The sequence below is a fragment of the Oenanthe melanoleuca genome, chromosome 1A, assembly GCF_029582105.1.
Source record: "Oenanthe melanoleuca isolate GR-GAL-2019-014 chromosome 1A, OMel1.0, whole genome shotgun sequence".
NCBI classification, from domain to species: Eukaryota; Metazoa; Chordata; class Aves; order Passeriformes; family Muscicapidae; genus Oenanthe; species Oenanthe melanoleuca.
This window is the reverse complement of record NC_079334.1, coordinates 21295295-21320458: the sequence shown is the minus strand read 5'-3', so window position 1 is coordinate 21320458 and position 25164 is coordinate 21295295. Positions and strand designations below refer to the sequence as shown.

Below are 25164 nucleotides of genomic sequence, written 5' to 3'. Positions count from 1 at the left end.
TGGGCAGCTGTGCTGCACTGTATAATGCACTACCCCAAAGTGTATCTTTGTTTTCTATATAATATTCTGTCAGCTTCTCAATTGAGACCTCCTCAGAGGCACATTTCAAGTTGCATGTAAAGGTCAAGTTCTATTTCCACTAAAACCCAAAAGAATATATGGTTTCACAAGTGTGTTTTCCAGATTTGTCCAAAAATTTGGATTCTGGTTAGGGAGAACACTTGTTTTAATGCAAAAGGCAAGAAAATATGTACATTGTTTCTAATTTCCTTAAGAAAGGTTTTACATGCTTTGAATTACTTGAGATTTCTAAATGCAGCTCTAAAAATCTGTGTCTTGAGATGCGGTTTTCATAGAACAGGGAGCTAAAAAAGAGTCCGGTTGCCCACTTGTTTTTTAGTAGTTACCACACCCTTTTTGCTTCATTCCTGTAAACCAGAGCAGGAGTTCTTTGGCAGTCGTTTATGTAATGGGTCAGCCTCTGCTGTCAGTCTCCCTGCAGTTCACTGTTTTAGTACCATGAGCTGCCTAAGCTTTTTGCAGGCTGCATACTAGTTTTTCTTTTCTGTCAGAACTTCATAAACATTTGCATAACTTAATATTACAGCTTACAACTTGTTTTCTGCTATCTCCAGGTTCAGTTAAGGAGTGCTAGAGAAGGGGAGAGATACAGGCTCTAGTCCAAAAATGTCTTGGGGAATAAATATTTGCATTTGACCCCACAGGATATATTTCATTTTGAAAAATGAAACTTAGGTTTCTCCTTGTGGCTGTTCAGCTAATGCAGAGCTGAATCTTGGCACTGCAGTATTCCTGCCAAATCAAGTGATTTTTTTTTTCTTTTTTTTTTTTTTTTTTTAAGCATCTTGAAGCTCTGTTGCTGAGAGCTGTCTTGGATATGCTATGTTTCTCTAATTTGATTTCTCTTTTCTCTTTCTTTTTGTTCTCGATGGTAGTTGTTAGCATTTTGAAACTTCTCTATAATAAGTTCTTTAAATGCCAGTGCAAAAACAGGTTCTCAAGCTCTGTTCTGGTGTTCCCCTGGAGTGTTTTTGATCCCATTCAAGCCAGCATGTAGGTTAAAGCACCACAGTGAACGTGCTTGATTAGGTCTGATGCCAGTGGGGTTGTTCTGTGTAGCACAGCGTGCCAGGTCCCTGGGGCCCCTCCTGTGTTAAGAGCCCTGAGGAAAGGACATGGGATGTAAAATTATGTTGATGTTGAAAGAAGTTTGAGGAGGCAGTAAGGAGCTGAAACTGCTGTGTGGTTGAAGCACTTAGATGCATTTACGAGTAACTCTTGCTTTAGGCCAGCCCTGTAGCTTGGCTGGCCAGCCCAGGCTGGGCTGCAGGCATTGAGCAGTGCTGGGCAGCAGTGCAGTAATAACGGGAATGTAGAGGGCTGGGCTGCTCCAGCCTGCCAGACGCTGTGGTTAGGAGTGGGTGGTACCATGAGCTATGGGTGAGCTTTCAGCCTTAATGAGTCAGCTATAGGCAGGGGACTGCAAGCCAAGCCTTTGCCTTTCAGCTCCACTTCCTCTTAGCTGCAGAGGTGATGTCACCGTTGTGTGAATGCTATATTACTTCTCCTTTTATGGAGATGAACAGGCTTGAAACGGGAGTCACTCATGCAGAGGAAGTGGGTGATAAAGGCCTGCTAGGATGTTCTGTAACTGAGATGTGGTGCTTAAATTGCACATTCTCTTCTAGCTTCCTAACCTTTTTCTTCTCCCGTCCCAAGACATTTAAAAACAAAATTCAAGACTTTGGAGCTGTATTAATTTATCAATTATGCCAACGTATTTGACCACAGCAGCTCAGCATTCATTCACATTTGTTGTTTTGCAGTAGTATATTTGGTTGAGTACTTTCTATGTACAAAGATGCCTCTTTTGTGAAAACAAATTTTGGTTTAATTTAATTATTAATGTGTGCTGAAGCAATCAGCAGTCTAAAATGCAGTCTTTTATTCTTGGACTAAAGAAAGTCAATAATAAGTTATGTATTATGGGGATTTTTATATGGTAAAATTAATCTACTGATCTTATTATACCATACTGCTGGATAGTTTAAATTTGAAGGATATTTTACTTCCTGAATTTCCTGATGTTTGAGGCTGCTGTATCTTGTGATCACTTGAATACTATGGTGATGAGAGCTGAAGAAGAGCCTAGATAAAAAGCTTTCCTTGTCAGCTGAACTGTTGCTATAATTAACTAATGAGTTGTTATTCTGGATTGTTTTTAATAAGTGACTCTGTTTAGGATTGAAAAGCAGGTGCAGATTTCTTTTAATCAGGCGTTTCTTGATTGTGTTATTATAAGCAACTGAGTTTATGGTACCCAGCACATTCTCTTTTGCTGAGTAGGTTGCTTGCACAACTGACAATGAAGTAAAGGCAAGTGCTGACTGAAGTAGTGCAGAACGCCCGTGTTGAATGATCCTTTGAAAGAAAAAAAATGGGGTGGAGGTAGCCTCTTGCCTGGACAACTGAATTCTGATTCATGATGGTACAAGTCAGTATCATATGGAGAACGAATATTGGCATTTAAAACTGTTCTTAATTTGAAGAGTATCTAAGAGTTATGCTTTATGTGTGTTAGCTCTTTGCCCCTTTGCTCGGCTCCAGTTTCCTGTTGCTCAACACATTATTTGAGTTGTCTGTCTATACACAATTAGAAGAATTCCAGCTATCCCAATGACTGCTGCTTTGCAGTCCTGGGAAAGAATTTCCCCCGGATTGCAAACAGGAATGTTGCCTTTTATGGCAGTGTGTGCGTGCTCCCGGAGACTTGCCTGCACTCGCAGGTACGTTCCTGCTGACTTAAAGCAGAGGTGACTAAGGCAGCTGCAGTGGGCCACCAGGAAAGTATATTGGGGGAGGAAGGCTTTGTGCCAGAGGGGTTTGAACACTGTCTGTGACTTTTCCTGCCTGACCACCTTTCAATACCTTGCTCTTTGTTAAGGTGGGGAAAAGTCCTGTGCTTGCCCCTTTGGGACTCCTTAGGGTCGATCCGGGGTGCTGTGGTTATGTTGCCTTACTGGAACAAGGCTGGAAAGAACTTCTCAATCAAGTATGAGAACTTGGCATGATCAAGAAGTGTTCAGTGCCAAAGAGCTGCTTGGTATTACTATCTGATGTTGATCATCTCTTTGTCTGTTGGGCAGTCAGTTTACTGCTTACTGATATTTTTTTGCTGGATCATCTCTAGGATGGAGATGGGAAGGCGGGTGCTATTCAAGTGCCTAGGGCTCCACTGCCTATTTGAGGAGCCCCAGCTCGTAATTCCAAGATCACAGCTGGTTACTAGCAATAAGGAGCACCTTATTTAGAGTTATCTTTTTAATTTTTTTCTTTCTTTCTCTCACATTCACTTCTTAAAAGATTCTGTATAGTACCTGAATGCAAGCATATTCTTTTCTGGACAAGTGAACTGTTTGTTTTTATTCAAGCTTTTGAAAGTCAGATGTTATTCAGAGGCAGTCTTGTCCTTAGCTGTTTTGTGGTGCAGAATTGTATTCAGGTGTTGTACTACTGAAGAATACATTTCCTTAGGCAATCCATAAATGAGTCATTAGTTATTCCCCTGATCCACCCTCAAAGTGCCCAGTCATGCAGAGGGCTGGCATGTGCTTGCTGAGCCCTTGACCCACTGGGAACCTTAAATGTGTGAGGCCTTTGGAGCTGGCTAACATCTATTCTTGGCCTGGCCTTCAGCAAAAGGAGTGTATATCTCAAAGGCAGTGAATAAATTCAGCAGTTGAGAAAATGAATATGCAATTTAAGTAAAGCTGCAGTGTCTAGTTTGGAAGGCTTAAGATTTGCCTTGAAAGAAACCGACTGATTTTTCTACTTGCATTCTTTTAGGCTTGGGACTGATCAGCTCTTTCTGAGAATAGTATAGCAGGGTAATGACAGGCGATACTCTGGGTTTTAACAGGAAAAAAGCAGATTATTTTCCTCTCATTTTTTGTGCTCATCTACATACAATCAGTTTCCAGTAAAGATGCTAAAGAGCAGGATTTGTGTATATGTAGCATGTGGACCTAATGCTTCCATTATTGGCTTCAGAATATTTTAAGATGGAATCTCAAACCTGTTAGGTTTGCCAGCTTTCCTTATTCCACAAAAATATGTGGAAAGGCTAGATACACTCCTCTCATTTTAGACTGGGTGTACTGGAGATTTTTCTTGATGAATGTGCGTTCGTGACATTAGTGCTGAAATGCAAAATGCACTCGCAGCAGCAGTGTTTGAGGGTATAGAAAGAGGTTTCAGGTACTTGAAATCTATCAGACTAGAAAGCCTTTCCTAATTACAGCTCAATCTCTTTATCTTGCACAAAACAACCTGAATGGTGACTTAATTATATAATCTAGGGACTGTCTGGTGGTTAGAATACTGGGTGTACTTGGTTTCTCTAAGCTATGAGGAAAAGAAATAGAAAGGACCAATAGCTAAAATGTGGAGACAGTCACATAAACATACTGTTGGATGTCACCAATTACTGAAAAAATGTATTGGAGAGATCCAGTGAATTGCATACTCTAATGTTTGAGGCTTGCTTTCTCCCTCTTCAGAGAGTAGATGCTAGTCCAATGCAATGAGTAGAAAAAGGAAAGTGTCAATGCCTGTCTGAAATCTGACTGCTGCTACGTTACTGAGCTTCTCAGACTGAGTAATCTGGGAGTCCTCTGGTCTTGATTTAAAAACAAACACTTAACATCAAACCAGAGAACTCCCCAGCCTAATGGGAATTTTGAGTTTGGTAGCACGCTGTGTTCTAAGTGCACCAATGGCTTTTGTGCCCACCCGTTCCATGTTTCACCATCCGTGTGATGGCTACAAGCTACTGAGCTGTTCTGGTGTAGGCACAGTGTTCCTAATGCTCCCAACTCATTCCTGGTGGTGTGAAGGAATGGGGGTAGGTGGGCACAAGGTAGAGGGCAGGGATGAAACTGAAACAGGGCAGAATTGGTGGAGTGTGTGTGGGAGCTGTGGGATGAAGGCATGGTGGAAGGACTGGTCAGGACTGTGCATAATGAAGTGGAATCACAGGTGAATGCTGAGAGGAGGTTAAAGATGTGGGAAAAGATAGTGGTGAATGGGCTGAGTGAATTAAGTTCTGTAGCTGGAAAGATCTCCACAGCTGGGAAGTGAACACAGGCATTAGTATGTTTGCTGGTATATCAGCATGGAAAAGAAAAGGTTTCTGTTGTTACCAACTGCTGTGTTAATGCACTAGGGAATGTTGCCACAAGCAATCAGCAGTATAGGATGTAGGCTGTTGCTCAGTATTTTGGTTTTTGGGTCCAGGCTGCACAGAAAGTAACAAGTATTTTGTCACTGAGTCTCCAGTGTTCGTTTTGGTCTGAAAGCCTCTGATGCAAATCTTTGGCACTTGGGGATTTGTAACAGTTGCTGTCCCGCCTTATCCCTACCTCTTCCATTTTCACTGCTCTACTGATAACTTTCGTAAATCAGTATGGGCCCACTGTAATAGGGGCTGAAGAACAAGTAGATGCACATAGCACTGTAGCTGTGTGGTAAAGAAACATTCAGTAGTGTTTGTAGTGTTTGTAAAAAAAATTGTAATGCAAATAATATTTTTTCTGGATGAAGAAAACTAAATTGCTGTGGTGCCATTATACTTTGGCATACGGTAGGAGGTGGGTGTCTTGCTAGAGAAGGGGTTACTTGGCTGTGTTTCTGAAGGTACTTGTCAGTGTTTACTAGTTCCTGGTGTCTTTGGGGTTGATTTTGTTGTGTCAGAGAAATTTACTTTTAGAATTCTACTCTGACTACTCTTTTAAAATTGTTTTCTAGATCGAGAGGATCAGTCCATCCTTTGCACGTGAGTATCTCCAATTGTCAGTTTGTCTGCATGTCAAAGTTTGTGTTTTTGCTTTCTTGGTGGAAGGACTGTCTTAATTTTAGGTGCTGGTAGTGGACTTACAGAATCAGGTAATAATGGAGAGTGAAGCAAAGTTTCACTACAGTTCCTCCAATATATAATTCCTACTGCAAAATAATTTTTGTAATAAATGGAGGAAGGGAAGCTTTGAAACAGCCTCTTTACTCAAACTACTAAAGAAATGCAGCTTTGTCAGTGGAAAGGCTTGGAGTGATCCTTGAGATTTGATACAGCTGTTATGTTTAAGTACATGCATACTGATGAGGCTGATAGAGTGAATAATAGATACTCTTGATGCAGCAGTTTGTCTTCTAGACACAGTAAAATTGATGGGTTCTCAGCCATGCTTAAGGAATTGGTATGTTTCTTGTGCAGTCAGGAGACTTCCATTTGAAAGATTTACTTCATTACCTTTCACCCCAGCCTCTACAGCAGCCTCCAAGCTATTCCTCAGCTACTTGACAGTCTTTGTATCCAAGTGACTAGAAAGCATAGTTCTTTATTGCTTTCCATATTGCAGTCCAGCTGCAGCCCAACTTTTTTTTCCTTGGTTTTAATGGAGGTGCTGCAATGGCCAGAATGTAGTTAAGGATGTCGGTAGCGCTTTTGGGATTAGAAATATGATAATGTCCCCTTGCATTTTGTTTGTGGATAACTTGCAGCTTTTCTTTACAGAGGAGAATCAGGAGCTGGTAAAACAGAGAACACCAAGAAGGTCATTCAGTATCTGGCTCATGTTGCTTCTTCGCACAAGTCCAAAAAAGACCAGGTAAGACCTAGGTTTAGTGATGCTCTATCGCTCTGCTGACTTTGGACACTAAGTATATACTGGCTGATGTTGGTAAAAGACATACTGTTCAGTAGAAGCTTAGATGTTAACATCTGTCAGGAGATTGAGGAGGTCAGTGAACTATGAAACAATAAGTCTGTCAAAAATTTCAAGTCAGGGAACACTGCTCCAAGTCCTTACTCCTTTGAATTCGGTGGATCTGCAGTGGGCATAAACTCATCCACAAGCCCTTGGATTCATGGACAAGAGCTGCTATAGATGCATCACCTGTACTGATCTTTTCATGTGGATGTACAGCTTACAACCAGTCTAGACAGTTTAAAACCGATCCTTCTGTGGAGGAGTTGTCTCCTTTCTTCTGTACTAGTATAGATCAGGTCTGGCCATTACATGTACCATCTCAAAACTGGAGAATACAGTGATAGGCTAGTGGACATCAGCTGAAGACTTAGAAATTGTAGGAGGACATTAAAAGGGGGGAAAACAGCCAAGTGTTAGCAGCACATGAGAGGAGGGTGGTGATGATGGTGGGAGGACTTTAAAGATGTCTCACTTATATTTTTTTCCCCTCCCTCTCCCCCGATGGACTATTGCCGAACTCTTCAGTTGTATCCTCGTAGGTGAGCTGCACGTTTACTGCACGTTCTGCACCAGGAATGCATTTTCTGTCCCATTGTGTGATTTTTTTTGAGCAGCTTTTCACTCCACACCAATATCACTTTCTGCAGCTAAAGCAAATCCATAGACAATTCACAATTTATTTTTTTTTGTGTGGTGCACAGTAATCTTTTTGTAAGGGTGTTCAGTTGGAGACTAGTGATATCAAGAATACTTGTGCTCTGTGCTCAATATTAGTTTGCCTTTAAGGTTTTTCTTGCAGGATTTTCCCATTTTAGAAGCATTCCTCCAGGACAATAGGACTGGACAAGGCTTTCCTAGAATCTTAAACATATAGTATGTGTGGTGTTCCTAGTAAGATTGATGTAGTTAAGTGTTTAGCAAGGTTGTTTTAGGCCTGTGGGCTTGTTAGCCAGATCTGAACACTTTGGAATGTTCATTAATGAAAGCCAACTGCCAGGTCTGTCCACTGCATCTCTACATAAGAGTTTTCCTATAGTAGCTTAATGTGCAGGCTAATACATGTAGAGTGTATAAATAAGGAAGCATTTTTGCATGCAGGCACACTGTGTGTGTGCATGTACATAGTAGTAACTAACTTCTGGAATTCTACCAAAGGAAAAAAAAACCAATGTTCTATGTGCCAAAATTTCAGACATATGAAGGCTTTTTCCATGGTCTGTCAGTAGCTGTATTTAGAAACATTCTTCTTTTTTTCTTTTTTTTTTTTAAGTGTGGAAAATAGAATCATGGGGTTTAGTTAAGTATTCTTCCACTGCTTGTCTGTGAGTAAAAGTTGAACCACTAAAGCAGGACAGGCAATCTGCTTAGGAGAATAAAACAGTCCTAAGTTGGACTGATTGGTGATTTGCCCAAGCTTGATATTTAGTTTTTTTCCTAAGTTTTGATTTATTTTTTTTTTCAAGAGGTCCTGCTGCCCACATTTTGTGACTAAACTGACCTTACCAGAGGGCATTTAGAGCTGAAGCCTTTGTTAATCAGCAGTGAGTGCTCATGCAACACTTCTTTACAGAGCAAACTTGGAATCAGAATATAAGGATTTATGAAGATGAGTAAGTTTAATTTTTTTAGGATCTCAGGTATACTGGTCGTGGAAGATTTTTGTCTTTAGTCACAGAACTTAACGAAGAATGTTATAGAAAGTAGTGGTACTTTCTTTACCATGAACTTTTGGATGTAAACCAGTGTTTATCCAAGTATCAGGGCAAAATCAGTTTTATAAAATATATTCTTTAGCTCACTTGTTTTGCAGGTAGTGGTACATTCCACCATTCCCAGTGCATTAGTACATTCAGCTAAATTAGCTTCTAGCTGCATGGTGTGACTTCTAAGCACATTAAGGCTCTTTTTGGGGGGTGTACTGAATCTAATTATAGAAACATTTTTTTCATTTCTTGAAACTTCTATTTATGGAAGTTGAAATCAATGTTTTCCCATGTTTAATCTTAGCTTCTCTAGTGTCTTCTTAAATCATGTAATGATTTTCCAAGATGTGAGTGTTTGCAGCTAATCGGAAATTCGTGGGTAATGGTAGCTAATACTTAAATATTTGTAACAAAATTTCTGTTAGAGATGATCTTTCTCCTTCCCCGTCCAGCCACTGGTGTTGGGATTTAGTTATTTGATAATCTCTCACATGACTGCAGAGAAGAATACAAAAGCAAATCCCTGAAGTGTAAAAAACAAAACAACAAACTCCAGCAAACCAAACAAACAACCCAAACACCCTCCCCCATATTTTTTTAATTGCATGCTGTTAAAGGTGGATGTGATTTCTGGATGCCTTTCTCCATGCTTTCTGAAGAATAAATAGCTGGAAGAACTGCTATCTTGCTTAGAAAACATCCCAATAAGTGTATGAGATGCAAATAAATTGAGTACAAGGTCGATGTCAAGGATTTTAGTTGCTTTAAATTGGTATTGTAAGTTCAGTGCATTTGAAAGAGAGCATACTGAAGAGTGTTGGGAACTGGCAGCCACAGGCTAACAGACCCAGTAGCTTTTTCTACTTCTGTTTTCATGAGGAATATTGCACATACTTCAAATGCATGCCAAGTGTTAAACAAATTTGTTTCAGGTCAAGGAATGGCAATTAGAGGTGCCAAGAAATTGGCAGCATCCTAATGATAGGAACCTTAGGATTTTGAGAGAGCTTGTGGTGGACAGCTCTGCCTTGTAATGGTTTTGCTTTGCAAAATTACCAATTGTGTAAAAATAATGAAGTATCTCCCATCAGTGAATAGTGGCTATCAAAATTTAAGGTAAAAAATCCCCAGCAAGCTCCATCCAAAATCTTATTAAAAATTTTAAACATAATGGAATTGCCTTTTAAACAAAGACAGCATGCAGTGAGGAACAGGTGCAGTAATTGCAGACTTTTAGTGTTATGTGCTGTTACTGTGGTATGCTGAAAACTTGGATTTTCGAAGCAAATTAGGAGAGCTTGGTGATTTGACCAACTCTTGAGCATTTTCCTTTCCCCAGAGCTTCATATTTTTGTGAGGCTGAGCTGGCATTTTCTATGCACATTGGTACCTTGGTGTTTGGAGAGACCCAATCACCTCTAAACTACAATTTACCAACACCTGTGGGAAACTAATGACACTTTTTCCTGAGGTACTAAGTAACAGTAGAGTCTATTATATGTAGATTTGCATAAACTTCCGGTCTTTGTGTAGCTAAGTATGGCCTCAGTTTTATTTTTAGCCAAATAATTAAAATAGATTTGATGTCAAAGCCTGATTTCTCTTCCCTCCTTGCTCCATAGTTGGGTTTAAGTGTTGTGTTGCTGTCATGTCTCACCTGAATAGTAAAAAATTGCAGTCAGAAACAGAGGCCTGGGACTTCACTGCAGGATGAGGAAGAGGAATGGTGTGAGGGAAGAGCATTCCAAATTCAGTACATGTGGCAGAATAGAAGGGGAAATGTGACTACCACACAGTTTCAAGGACTGAACCCTAGCTTCAAAGTCTTTTTCCTTGCAATGCTGGATGCTGGGTCTGTTGTGGGATAGATGATGCCCCTTGTTACAAATACTTGGCAGTGAATGAAGGAAGGATAACAGTGTTTGCAGCAGCTGCCCCTTCTATGTATGTGCAGTTCCACCAGGCCTAGGGGTCTTGCCTGGCATTGCACTTTGCAAGCATGAAGTGATCGTGGAATTAAAAATAAAGACTTGTAGTTCATTGTATAGTTTCTTATATATCTTTCTCTTTTTTTGTTGCCTGTATTTTTAGAGACACTAAGAACTAATCTGTCTTTGAGAACAAATGGGAACAATTTTCCTTTAGAAGTAACCTTAAATAGTTTCCCCATAAATTCCAGTTCTCTCAAATCAAACTTCATTTCCATTTGTTATGCGCAGGCAGTCTTGAGTACTTACTGAGAACTGCTAAAAAGAGAAACATTAATCTAAACTGTAATTTTGTGTCTCCAGAAGCTTTTTAGTTGATCTTGAAATATAGAGAACGCCATGCTTTTAGCACAGAGGACAAGTAATTTTTCAAAAGAGCTAGGGATACATGTAGAGTCTGCAGGGAAAGGTGTATATGCTGCAATGGTCTGTTACTGGGCAGAGATAAAAGTTCTCAATTTCTTTTTCTACAATTCCAGCATTTTTTGTTCCTTGAGGGGAGGAGTGTGTGAATATGGCAGCAGAAGTGAGCAATCATGCAGTTTGTGGGATACCACTAATTCTCTTTTTTGTGTGTTCCTCCTTACAAAGGAGATTTTTGCTTGTTTGTACTTTGTAAGATGTAGACTCTTAAAATTAAAAGTGCAAGCTTTTTGTGTTTGGTTTTTATAAAACATTAGACCTTTCCAGACTAACTTCTTAACCTACTGGTAGCAGTGTTCAGAGCTGGCTTTAAGTAGCAATATAGGATTTACCTCATTCTTGCAGTCTCTGTGGCAGTCCATTTTTGGGATGAGGGCCTGTCTTGGATGGTGGTATGGTTTTCACTTTGTCCCTGGGAAGTCTGCGGGATGTTGCAGCCAAGGGACTTTGAAGGGTTTCTTGCTGACAGAAAGACACACTGGGAGGAAGGGAATAAGGTTTATTTATGAATGTTTCTGTTTAACCCAGGTAACTAATGAGTCTCCTTTGAAGGTTTAAGTGATCATCTCCTGAAGTTTAATATGGCTTCTCTGCAACAGATGCCAAACTAGTGTGAATTGAAACTGCAGCGCTGGTTTGACCCAAGGTTAATGCAGTGAACCTCTATCTACTTTATTAATTTTGGATTTCTCTGTAGGGAGAACTGGAGAGACAGTTGCTCCAGGCTAATCCCATCCTGGAGGCCTTTGGAAATGCCAAGACAGTAAAGAATGACAACTCCTCAAGATTTGTGAGTATTATTATGTCATGAATGTATTGAAAAAGTGCATCAAAATGTATTTTACACTTTCCAGAGTGTTCTGCTTTTGGGTGAGTTGCTGTCAGGGATAGAGTAACTGAGTGACTTCCTTTAAATTAATCTGGGAAATTGATTTCATTCATTGAATTATCCAGAATAGATCATTTAGGTCTCTAGGATGAATAAACCAGACCCTATGCCAGGATAATCTATGCTGATTTTTGTTGTAATCATTACAGTCAGTTTTATCCAAGAGAGCAAATACTCGTCCTTATTTTGCTTGCTCTGGAGAGCAATGGACAGCATCTGAGAGGCAGGTGGGGGAGCTGGAGCAAAATGAAAATGGAAGCTAACACTAAAAGAGGTGGAACAGTCAAGGTAGTGTAACACGAAATTGAAGGGATCCTGTTTGTGGGAAGTCTAGGTTGAAACATAGTGAGTGTGAATTGAAGGCTGTTACAATGACAGAAGTGTCTGGAGGTGCTTGGTGTCTTTTTTTGTTCAGTTGCTGTTGTGATCAGGAGGCTTTGCCTATTGGCTGACCTTATACTTTGCCTAAACCTGCCTGACCTGTTTGGAGTTTCCTTTCCTGGATTAAAAAGAGAAGATTTACCTCTGTTGTTTACTGTTGTTACCAAACACAAAGAATACTAATTTAAATGCTATTGTCTTCCTCTTAGGGCAAATTTATCAGAATCAACTTTGATGTCAACGGCTACATTGTTGGAGCCAACATCGAGACCTGTATCCTTTCTGTAACCCTTGCGAGGTTCAAGGCTCCAAAGGTGTCAGGAGTGGTACCTAGCAGTCTCTTCACAGCTGGCTTAGGTTGAGAAAGCAGTCTAAAGCACTCTAAATTTCTGCTTGTCAAGATCACTGTTATAGTCTCCTGTTTTCTCAATAGTAACTTTTGCGATCATGGTGCAGATCTTTTTTGAATGAAAGAAAGAATTTTAAGATTAAAGATTGAAATGCAAGCATAAACTGCAGCAGTATGAATAGGTGTGGAATTTCCTAAGTCATTCTTACTTCTGTCCAAGGCAGGTAGGGATTGATGACCACTATTTTTTTTTCTTACCATGGTTAAGTTTTCTTACCAGCGTTAAGTCTCTCTTACCATAGTTGCCATTCAGAGCCTGTCAGAACTGAGACCAGAAGCTCAATGGGTTGTTGACTGATAATGATTACTAAGTCTATACCCTTGTCAGTTGGTATGAGGGGAACATCAGGTAGTTTTTTCTTCTACCAGACTAGGAACTGTCATGTGCCTTGACTTTCCGAAGATCTGCTGGAGAAGTCACGTGCAATTCGCCAGGCCAAAGACGAGAGAACCTTCCACATCTTTTACTACCTGCTCTCTGGAGCAGGGGAGCATTTGAAGAGTAAGTATGGTTGTGTTGTGATGAGAGAATCACAGAACTATAACAACAGAGGGCTCAGAGCGCTTGTGGGCAAGAACCTGTTCCTTCACCATTACTTCTTCTCTGCCTTTTGGATATGGTCAGTTCTCCTTCACTTCTTTCATGCACTCATACATCCATCTGCCCGCCCCTTGCACTTCTCAGTTCCTGAAAACTTGCTTCTCTGGTTCCTTCCTGCACTTGTCTCCCTGCCAGCAATGACTCTACGCCCTTCCTTATCTAAATCACTGTCCCATGTTTAGTCTAGTCTTGCATGATGTAAACCTTTCTGGTGCAGGAATGGTCCTGCTGTGATGCACTCACTGTGCAACTGAGTGGAGTGAATCTGCAAGCCTCTAAGCAGCTCTAGCAGTCTGGGATCCCAGCACACCTTGTTCTAATACCTCAGCCTGGTAATCTGGGTCTGTGTTGTGCAAGAGCTGCAAATGGATCTGCAGGAATGACACAAGGAGAGGACTTTCTCATACCTGCTACTGTTTCAAGACTTAATATATTAATTTTTATATGAGTTGAAATAAATGAGGTGTCTGAAATTAAAGGCAAATGTACCTTCAAGTTAATCCCTGCTTTTTACAGATTTAGGACCTAATGATGAGTGCTTTGGTGGAGTAGTCAGAGGAAGGAGTAGCAAGAAATAACACAGAAAAACTCTTGTATTTATCTAAAACGCATTAAATGTTCAGCCTGAAGTAAAACTGGGTTTAATCCTAGATTCATCCAGGAGCTGGTAGTGAATACAAGTCAGAAATTTGATATTGGTGGTAGCTTGTTGTCTGTTTGAAAAAAAAAAAAAAATCCATAGCAACTTCTTTCTCAATTCTTTCCTAAGATGATCTGCTACTGGAGCCTTACAACAAATACCGCTTCCTTTCCAATGGGCATGTTACCATCCCGGGTCAGCAAGACAAAGACATGTTTCAGGAGACCATGGAGGCCATGAAGATCATGGGCATCCCAGATGAAGAGCAGATAGGTATGAATATGCAAGGAATAAAAGAGGGAACAGGCCATGTCTCGAGGCTTTTTTTGTTCTGATGTACTTTTTTCTGTTTTGGATTTATTTGTTAGCTTTTTGTGTAGGGATTTTGTTGGTTTTGTTTTGCTTGTGTCCATTCCTGCTCCCCCTGCCCTGAGTGAATAGTATGCAAGTAAAAAAATTTAGTGGCCGTGGAGTGACCCACCTCAGGATCTACCAGCACAGTTCCAGGTTATGCAGTTAACTTTAGAACAAGCAGCTAATGAAAGCATGCTATTGCTTACTGTTTTTGTTCCTAGTCTGAGGTTTGTATACCCAACATATGAAAAACACATCCAAGATACAAGAATCCCCTCATTCTCTTATGCAGTGCATGGCTTGTGTGCTCCCCCCCATCCCTTAGCAGTGGCTCTAAAGTACCTGATCCAACCACTGCTGGATTAGCCCTTTGAGAATGGGCTGGTCATAGTGCCTTTCTTTCCAGCTTAACACTGAACTGCTGATCAGAAATTAATATTGTCTGATTCTGGGAGCTCAGTAGCATGACAGTGAAAATAGAATTGCTTGCAGCCAGCACAAAGCGCGGTGATACATATTCACCAGAGCTCTCTGCTCTCTCATTCATGATCTGCTCCACTGATTGGCAATCAGTGTTCTGCAGTGTCTCACTTTCAAAATATATATGGTCTTCTAAAGCTAGGACTGCTACTCTCTGCACTGAAGTAAGCAAGCATCAGTTGTGGTTTGAGGTCACCATCTCTTCTGCTGGAGACTGCAGCTCTTGTGGCTGTAGGGAACATTTATTTACCTGTGCCTTCTGCTCTTTACAGTCCAGCTGTTAAAATCTGTGCTGTTATCGACAGTTTAATACATTTCTTGATATCCTGAATCATCTGAGACTGAAACTTCTGTATGGAAGTGAAGAGAAATTTGCCTAAACCAAATAAAAGAAATGGTAGTGTAATTCATTGTCAGGGTGTCCTGCTATGCTCAGTTTTTTGAGTAGTTTTTATTGTATGCTCTAGGGTGCCTTTGCTGTCATGTAGATGAGTTACTGGTTCCAGGCACTACAGCAAAAATAGCTTTAATATTTTACACTTGCTGAGGAGCCTGTTCCAATGCCCTTTTCCCAAGATCCAGCCTAACCCTCCCCTGACACAGCTTTATGCTGTTCGCTTGGATCCTGTCATTGGTCACCAGAGAGATGGTGACTGGCTCTCCACTTGCCCTTGTGAGGAAGCTGTAGGCTGCTGTTATATCCCCCCCTCAGTCTCCTCTTCTCCAGACTGAACAACCAAGTAACCTCAGTCGCTCCTCCTGTGGCTTTCTCTTGACCCATCATTGTCTTCATAGCCATCCTTTGGACACTCCCTAGTAGCTTTATATCTTTCTGATATTGTGGCACCCAAAACTACACCCAGGACTTGAGGTGAGGCTCTGCACCAGTGCAGAGCGGAGTGGGACAATCACAAATACATATTTCTGTTCTGTTACTCCTAATATAGCATATATGGAACCTTTGCTCACTCTCTTGTGAAAAGAATGTTTTCTTAAAACAAATCTTTTTGTGATAGTGTTGTGGTTTAACTCCAGTTGACAACTAAGCCCTACATGGCTGCTCTCTCCTGCCCAGTAGGATGGGAGAGAGAGCTGAGATACTAAAAGTGAGAAAACTCATGGATCAAGATAAAGACAGTTTAACAGGTATAGCAAAAGCTGCACATGAAGCAAAGCAAGATGAAGAATTCGCTCACCACTTCCCGGGGCAGGCAGGTGTTCAGCCATCCCCTGGAAAGCAGGGCTCCGTCACACTGACTTGGGAAGACAAACATCACTCCCAGCATCCTCCCCTTCCTTCTTCTCTCAGCTTTATATGCTGAGCATGATGCCATGTGCTATAGAATATCCCTTGGGTCAGTTGGGGTCAGCTATCCTGGCTCTATCCTTTCCCATCTTCTTGTGCACCCCCAGCCTCCTCACTGGTGGGGTGAGGCAGAAAAGATCTTGACTCTGTGTAAGCACTGCTCAGCAGTGCCTAAAAACATCCCTGAGTTATCAACACTTTCAGCACAAACCAAGAACACAACCCCATAATAGCTACTCTGAAGAAGGTTAGTTCTACCCCAGCCAAAGTCAGCAAAAACAAGTAGATACTGGGGGACAAAAAATACCTTTGTTACAAGATCCCCTTCAAGTGACTGGCAGTTTACTTTGCTCAAGGCAACTGGAAGCTATTATGCAATGAGCTTTGACTGATACGTGGTGAAAATTGAATTGACACCATCTTTGCTGTCTTGGCATCTGATGGTTTGGCTTTTTATGATATGCATCATTTGAAGAGTATGAATATATCGTCAGCAATGGGGTGGGGTGCTTCAGCACATAATTAGTAATAGTTACGGTACAGACACTTTCGCCCACATCCTGCTGCCTTCCCTACATGTCTGTAAGGCCTGCTCGTCTTGGTCAGGGAACTGAAAGTGTTACAGGCTTAAAGAAACAAAATTGTAATTGGGGTGTACTCTTAACTGTCTCTTTCCTTTGTTCAGCAGTAACTGTTGAGGAAAATTGAGTATTGAATTCATTGCATGAGTTTTGACTCTCAAGCAGAGAAAAAGTGTTTTATTAAAAAATGCAGATAATTGTAGGTGGCACTTTACCCTCAGTCCTCTCTCTCACTGTCTGTAGAGATGTTGAGAATAGGTAAATGTCTAGGCTGTGTAGTCTTGCGTAGGAAGGACAAGGCAATGAATGGGAGTCATTTAGAGGAGTAACCTGTAGTGCTTTTTCCTAAATTTCAGATTTTTTGGGATGCTGAGATGGGCCTCTTAATCATGTTAGCAAAGATAACTGGGTCATATCAAGGCTTTTGGCGATGTCTGAATTAAGCTGTTGTTATTATTACTATTTTAAAAGGTCTGCTGAAGGTTATCTCAGGAGTTCTTCAACTTGGCAACATAGTCTTCAAAAAGGAGCGTAATACAGACCAAGCCTCTATGCCAGACAATACAGGTAACCACTCTCCTCCCACACACCAAAGAAAAGTGCAGCAAAAAAGCCTACAGGAAGTTATTGCAAGTGGGAGAATGTATTGCAGTATGTATGGAATGCTGGAGCCCTGTTTTTTCCACAGGGTGAATTATTTGTCAGAGGAGCTGGCGTGCTGCATACAAATACACAGTGTTCTGCCAGGCGTGTGTTTGCAGCCACCCATGGGCAGGAATGTGGCACTGTGCTTGTGTCAGGGCTAGGCAGGAAGTGCACGTGATGAACAGATGAAAAGGATTACTCTACTGGAATATGTGGAGTGTGTGCTTTAAACGAGCTGCAGTAATTGCTCCTTCAAGCCTATATTATCAGGTTTTAAGGAATGTTTTCTGCTGCCTTTGTAGGTAGTCTGGTAACTGTAAGAGTAAGGTGGTGGGTAGTTTTATGGTGGGTATAAAAATGTGTACATATTTTAATTGCACTGCCCATTGTTGAATGTAAATAGTGTCATGTTTCACATGGTAGAAGACTATTTTTTGGAAGACTTAACTCTTAGACCTTCGTTGTAGATATACTGCAGAAGTGCAAGTGTTGCTAATTTATCACTAAGTGGAGTGGTTTTGGCTGTTATTATTTAAAATATGCTCTAAATGTACTTTTAAGGAGGAGAGTAAACTGGGTTTTGGATCTTGAATCTGAAATACAGCATTGTGTCAAAGACTAATCAGTAGATGAAGATAGAACAATTAGCTTGATTAAGAAATCCATTATCTGATGTATTTTTGAATTGATTACAGACAATGAGCTTTCTAAAGCTTCTGTGTTATAATTTAGTAGTATGAAGCTATTACTTCAAATGTACTGTAGTGACTTCTGGAGACACTCAGTAAACTGTAGTATGGGTTGCAAGAGGGTTTTTTTGGAGTTTGTTATTTTGGGGTTTTTTTTTTGTTAGGAAGGTATTTTATTTCAGCAACCTGTTCTTCATTGAATGTTTTTTGTAAGCTGTTTTGTGACTTTTCTGAAGTCACTTGGTGGAATTATTTTCTTTTTCTCTTGCTTTCTGTGAGGAAAACAGAATAATATGAATCTTTTTGTTTCCTCTTACCATCTTTAGCTGCCCAGAAGGTGTCTCACCTTTTGGGTATCAACGTGACAGATTTCACTAGAGGTATCCTGACTCCTCGCATCAAAGTTGGACGAGATTATGTCCAGAAAGCTCAGACCAAAGAGCAGGTAGGCATTCTCAAAAAATGATTGAGTACTTTGGTCTCTAATCTTACTGCTGCACAGCTAATGAATGTATCAGAGGTTTCTGTAGTGTTTACTAACAAGCTTTATGATTGCAATGCATGGCAAGCACACTTGAACATTTTATCGTAATATATGGCTTGCTCATGTAATCTCTATAAAGATAGAATTCACCCTGTCCCTTAGCACTTTTGGCTTATCTGAAAAACAAAAAAGTAAGAGAATATAAGTCTCCTAATTTTGGTGACTGGCTGTCCTTGGGGAGTTAGTAGTTTCAATGCAATATGTAAGGATGACATTTTCAAGTTGGTGAATACAGAAAGCGCAGGTTTTGAGTAGGTCAGCTACAAAGATATAAGAAGTTGCTGCTCACCCTTGAAATTGATTGGAAATTTTTAACACTCTTGACTGGTTGTGTTGTAAATAAAACCTGACCTTGGAACTCCTGGCCTGCTTGAATGGAGTAAACCCCTGTGCTTCCTCATTGCCTGGCTTGTTTATGAACACAGCATTATCCTCTGAATAAAGGAGCATGGCCCTGTAACCTGGAAGGGATTGGCAAGAGACTGAAATCTGGAAAGAGTCACAGGTTGCCTTTCCATGCTGCCTGTCTCTTTTGATGTTTAATTTCTTACTACATGTAGTATTTGTGTCAAACACAGGTAGGGTAGTGACAGGGGAGGATTGCTCTTCATAAATCTAAAGTTACAAAAGAATTTAAGTTCATTTCCATGGGCCTATGAAATACTCCATGTTACTACAGTCTTTGGAAGTGACCGAGCATAGTTTCTCTCTCTTTAATATCAGCTCATGTTTGCTCCAGGCAGGATCCTGAAATTTGGTTATGACACACTAATTTAGAGACAAATTCTTTGCTCTTGTGTGTGGAATATCACTGTGCCATCTACTTCTCATTTGGAATAAACTGAAATAAGCCTTGTTCAGTGGATTTCCTGGTGGAGATAAAAATGTCACACTACAGTTTTGTGCTGCTAGATCCTGAAACAGTGTAATCTGTACTTTTCTTTGGCTTGTAATGCAGCTTCTGATGTTTTTCTGTTTGTTGTTTAGGCTGACTTTGCCATTGAAGCACTGGCCAAAGCCACTTACGAACGGATGTTCCGGTGGCTGGTTATGCGCATCAACAAGGCTTTGGATAAGACCAAGAGACAGGGTGCATCCTTCATTGGAATCCTTGACATCGCTGGCTTTGAGATTTTTGAGGTAAGGAGATGTCAGGTCCTTGCACTCAGCACAGTTTAATATGGAGCAAAGGCCGCAGAAGGAAATAGCTTTACAACTGGAAAATGACACACTCTTGGAAAGGATGTGAAGCCCACAAAAAGGGGGATTGACATCGAATCTCGTGCAAGATAAGTGTAGGAAAGGAAGAGCTGAAGGAAAATTGAGGGAGAGATGGGAGAGAGGGGAAATGGGAGCTCTTTCTCTAGATGACAGTCAACTGTTAGGCCAAACTGTTATGGGATTCTATGAAATAATTTTAGGATGTAGTTTGCTTTATAATCAGAAGCTGCCACAGATTGCCATCAAAAGCTGCCATTATCCCAGCAAGGCACCTCCTGTTGTTATGTTACGTGGACCTAGCTTGTGAACAGCTGGGAAATGAATTGGGCCAACTTATTCTGAGACACAGACAAGTTGGGGTTGTTTTTGTGGTTGTTGGTTTTTTGTTTTTTTTTTTTTCGTTTGTTGATTGTGTTTTGGGGGGTATTTTTGTTTCCTTCCCCCTCTTATTGGTATACCTTTGACTTCACAGTTGAGGAATCTCATGAAAGGAAAAATAGGAATTAATAAATATGGAGGAATTAGAACAGTTCCACTTTCTTTAGAAGCTGCATTATAGTTTGTGTGGTCAAACAAAAAAATGCACTGTTGGTTATTAATGTTATCCTTCTGTTTGAAGAAATCTGGGAATTTTAAAGAAATTTTCCTCACTTTCCTTGCTCTGATTTTTTATAAGGATTAAAAAGGGACTTTCCAGTCCACACGCTTTTAGGAATTTATCTTCAGGCTTCTGTTGCTGCTTCTTCCTATGAAGAGGACTTGCTGCCTCTGCATTTGTGAGAAAACCAGAGTCCTTTCTGTTCCTGGGTTAAGTAGCAGCAGTAATCTTCTGCTGTTTACAGCTGAACATTCTTTTGCAAAGTCTGAGAACCAATGTGTATGAACTTCCCTAGGGATTGCAGCAGTGTGCAGTGGCACGTGACAGAACAGGCAGTTCATATCCAAAGGGGTTATTGACAGTGGACTGTCTGCCCCACTCTAGCTTAGATTCCTGAACCACAGATAAGATCTTTTGTGCTAAGAGGATGCTAGGTGTGTCTTCTCAAGTGATTGCTCAAATCTTTCTACCTTTTTCTTCATTAGCTGAACTCCTTTGAGCAGCTGTGCATTAACTACACAAATGAAAAGTTGCAGCAGCTCTTTAACCACACAATGTTCATTCTGGAGCAAGAGGAGTACCAGAGGGAGGGCATTGAGTGGAATTTCATTGACTTTGGCCTGGACCTGCAGCCCTGCATTGACCTCATAGAGAAGCCGGTAAGTTTGTTGTTTCACTGTTGAGCAGGAAGTGGCCAAAGTGATTTTTGTCATTGAGGACATCATCTCTGCCCCTAGATTGGAAATGGGCCTGTAGTTTTTGTGATCCTGTACTGATCCTGTGATGTGATTAAAAGCAGGAGTGAACAGTTTCTTCTTTGTCTGAAAGTATGTAAGGCTGTTAGTATCAGTTCTGTAGGAAATACTGCCTGAAAATTGATCTAATTGGCCACTTACTCCTCTACTCTATTGTCCTCACTTGTGTAGGTCTACATCGTGCTAGATGTATGTGTAGCTTGCCATAAGTAGTGTGAACTTCCTTAATTACAGGTGTGATGAGAAGCTGTGAACTCTGTTTTCATTCTGCTCTAACAAAACTTGAGAATTTACAAATTTCATAGTAGATGTTCCAATAGTAAGGACTAATTTGTCGAACTTTCTGCTATAGCCTCTTGCATTCAGACACCTGAATATATTTAGAGAATTGTATAATAATATTTCTTCTGTTAAAAAATCTTTTCCCAAAAAATCAACCTAGACAAGTGTTGCAGAAGAGACTTTCTCGTAAAAATGGTCAGAATTCAGATGAGGGTATTGAAGAACTATTTACAATTTATGTTACAATGGAAGTAGTTCAACTGATACCACACAAGAGGTGAATGTGATATGATCAGGCTTAGGTTTTCTTTTTTTTTCTCCTTTAGCCATCTAAAGGTGTTAATTATGGTTGTAGTCATGTAGTTCATGATGTTTTGATGTTTCCTTTCTTTAAGGCTGGGCCTCCTGGTATACTGGCCCTGCTGGATGAAGAGTGCTGGTTCCCAAAAGCAACAGACAAAAGCTTTGTGGAAAAAGTTGTTCAGGAGCAAGGCACCCACCCCAAATTTCAGAAGCCAAAACAGCTGAAAGACAAAGCTGACTTCTGTATCATTCATTATGCTGGCAAGGTAAAGAATTAATAACTAAAATATGAAGGTTGGAATGTTTAATTCATAACCACTGCTTCTCAGAAATGGCTGCTTACCAAAATGGTTGCCTATGAAAAACCATCAGAAGATTTCATGAAAGTGTTCCATTGCAGAGGAGCTTATAGGGCCTAAGGATGTTTGCCTGCAAGTTATATCTATATTTATAGTTCATAACACGTCAAACTGACAGCAATTTAAATTTGTTCTTGTGTGACTTGGTGAGAGTGGATGTATTGCTCAGAAACCTGCATCAAGACTTCATCACCAAAAATGCTGTAGCAGCTTTTTTTTTTTTTTTCACACTCTGGATGGTACAAACTAGCATTGTAAATCCATTCCCTTTACTGACAGAAGATGCAGCTTTTTGTAAGGGTTGGAAATTTTTAAGTGTGCTTACTTAGATGGCAAACCCAAGAATGGTTAGGTAATCTGTTGTTGTGCAAGCCTTGGTGATGGATTTCTAGACTATGCCAGATGGATTTTGGGCTGCAGAAAATCGCTCTCCCCCAAGCTTCTTGATGTGTTTATCTTCTCCAGGTGGATTACAAGGCAGATGAATGGCTGATGAAGAACATGGATCCGCTGAATGATAACATCGCTACTCTTCTCCACCAGTCATCGGATAAGTTTGTGTCTGAGCTGTGGAAAGATGGTATGTAATTAAACTTTATTTCATTTGTTTCCTCTTTTTTTTTTGTGTCAAAGAGCTTGAGCATCAAAAGCCTGTAATGAGCTGTTTTTCTTTTTTCCCTTGAAGACTAAGCCACCAAGATGAGCATTATCTGGAACATCCTTTGCTTAGATCATGGTATTTCATTAAAAGTTCACTGCAGCTCAAGAGAAAGGTTCATTTGCATCAACTTCTCTTAAGCTTGATGCATATATAGCAATTCTGTCTCAAAATGAGGAATACTGGGATAAAATATGAATGCTCCATTATGAGCCAGCAGCTTGCATAGCTGCAATACTTAAGATCTGAGGTGGAATCTGTTTTCAGTCCTGCAACTGAGTGTGCCCTTTCTGCAGTGTTCAGTATTTTACTCTATCTTCTCTGGGTTTTTTCTGCTTTTGAGTCTTACTGTTACTGTCACTTTCTGTGGTAGGTTTTCTTTGACGTCTCTGTCTGTTGCAGAGATGCAGAAGGTTCAGAGAGCCTATTTCTATCAACACTTTCCTATTCTTCATCTAGAACCAGGTGACTGAGAAACCCAGCTGTCGTGTCATGTGTGTGATGCATCCTAGAGCCATGCAAGAAATGCTTCCGTTAACTTCTCTTTGTCCCTTTGTCATACCTGCCTGTCTTTCTTGTTCATTTCCTCTGCTTTTTGCTAGTAGCTCCTCATGGACTTTGAAACAAAAGTAAAAGTCACCTTGAAAGTGGATACAAAAATACAAACACATTTAGGTGCTAAAAGTTGCTCTTGCACAACTTGGATAGGAACAAATTCCTGTCAACTGTTTGAATGCACAGCTAGCACAGGTGTGTTTCTTGCAGATATAGAAGGAAGATTTCTGAGACTGCATAGAAACGGAAATCTAGTTTAACATTAGTTTTAGTTCTGGGATTTAACTTCAGCAGCTGATCATTTAAAAGAAAGTTTGGCAAAGGAACTTGTCCTGGGTGAAAAATGGCACCAGCAAGTTGTGCCTAACAAGGCCTCTGCTGTGTGAGACTACTTTTGGGCTTGAAATGTCAACTGACCACAGCTTATCAGTTTTCATTTATTGTTCTTAGCTGGATCTTCTGTTGCAAGTGACTGTTCTTTTCACTATCTTGAAGTAGATTGCAGGGCTCAAGAATAAGAGGATTGGCACAGCCACAGTCTGGGATGCATTTCTGTGGATTTCCCTGTGATGTCATCTAGTAACATAACCTTCTTTTCTTTCTGATAAGACAACCTTGACCCTATTCCAGCAGCTGCTCTAGAAGTGAACAGTTTTCAGCTAATATTAGCTGTAAATGAGAATATTCTTTCTAGTTTGTTCTTTTGTAGAGGTGTCTCTTAGCAGCTGCATTTTTTTTTTTTTTTTTTTTATCAGAAGAAATTTGAACACATGCTGGTGTATTTTCTGAAGTGAAGATCGGCAGCCTGAGTGTAGGTGTCAGCCAACCACTAAAGATGGTGAAGAGTAGCTTGAAGCCCTTAATAAAAGTATATTGGAGTGTGGGCACTTATAGCAATACAGTAGGGTTTTGTTGAATGGGTGAATTTTTATCTCCACATAAAAAAGCAGTGGTAAAAAGTAAAACTTTCCTTTCTTCCTGCCCCTGCTGCTACCAAATCTGGCTGACTTCTGTTGAGGAAAAAATAAATCTGTGGTGTCCATCCATCAAGGTGATAGCTTCATCAATGCTTGGGTGTCACTGTGGCATAATGGAGAAACTTGGGGCAGGGAGTTCTGACTTTCTCCTGGTGCTGCTGTTCATGTCTGTGTCACAGAATACTTGTGCTCCAAAAACAACTCAAGCAGTGGTATCCTGAGGTTTGGGTTTTGTCGTGCCTTTTACTGTGCTTGTTCAGTTTACAAGTAGATACAACTTTTCTGATCATAAGTTATGACAGTCCTGCCTGTAATGCAAGAGTGAAGCTGGGCTTTTTCACTATCTATGGCCCCTTCTGGATCAGAGTTAACTAACAGTTGATTCTGCTGGGCCAGCAGCTAGAACTCTTGTTGTTTTTCATTCTAAGCCAAGCAAGTAGAAGCATCTGAAACTCACTTCTAGATTGCTCTTCCAGTGCTGCCATCCAGGGCATCAGTAGAACATGTTTGGGATTAAGTTTGACTCCATCACTCAAACTTCCTGTAGTGAGCTGATGCTTTCTTTTCCTTCCTGCTCCTATCCCTGCACAAATTTTGTACAGGAGTCGACATCTGTGTAGAGATGAAGCAAAAAGGATCCTGCAGCTCCTCTCATTTATCCTGTTCTACCCAGATGTTCTTTGTATGTCTCAATGCTTCCTTTGTTTGTGGGAGAATTTTAATGCTCTTTCCTGTGCTCTCTCTAGTGGACCGTATTGTTGGGCTGGATCAGGTAGCTGGTATGTCAGACACAGCATTGCCAGGGGCCTTTAAAACCAGGAAGGGAATGTTCAGGACAGTGGGACAGCTCTACAAAGAGCAGCTGGCTAAACTGATGGCTACCTTGAGGAATACCAACCCCAACTTCGTCCGTTGCATTATCCCCAACCACGAGAAAAAGGTAAAGACAGCTCTAACATCACAGCCCATGCATTCTTACATGGGCCTCCTGGGGCATGTGGCTGGTTTGATGGCTTTTGTCAGGTTTTATGAGAGATC

The 25164-nt window shown here is 40.6% G+C and overlaps 1 protein-coding gene across 1 annotated transcript in view; it reads left to right on the top strand.

The window, feature by feature from the left end:
• Positions 1 to 25164, top strand: part of MYH9 (myosin heavy chain 9) — a 69703-nt gene that overhangs the window by 24950 nt on the left and 19589 nt on the right. The window contains exons 4-16 of the mRNA XM_056507967.1: positions 5827 to 5854; positions 6590 to 6683; positions 11597 to 11689; positions 12379 to 12442; positions 12982 to 13080; positions 13949 to 14092; positions 17012 to 17107; positions 18201 to 18319; positions 19406 to 19558; positions 20723 to 20896; positions 21670 to 21843; positions 22402 to 22516; positions 24873 to 25066. Of these exons, the coding sequence (XP_056363942.1) occupies positions 5827 to 5854; positions 6590 to 6683; positions 11597 to 11689; positions 12379 to 12442; positions 12982 to 13080; positions 13949 to 14092; positions 17012 to 17107; positions 18201 to 18319; positions 19406 to 19558; positions 20723 to 20896; positions 21670 to 21843; positions 22402 to 22516; positions 24873 to 25066 (1547 nt within the window). The remainder of the gene's footprint in view (positions 1 to 5826; positions 5855 to 6589; positions 6684 to 11596; positions 11690 to 12378; positions 12443 to 12981; positions 13081 to 13948; positions 14093 to 17011; positions 17108 to 18200; positions 18320 to 19405; positions 19559 to 20722; positions 20897 to 21669; positions 21844 to 22401; positions 22517 to 24872; positions 25067 to 25164) is intronic.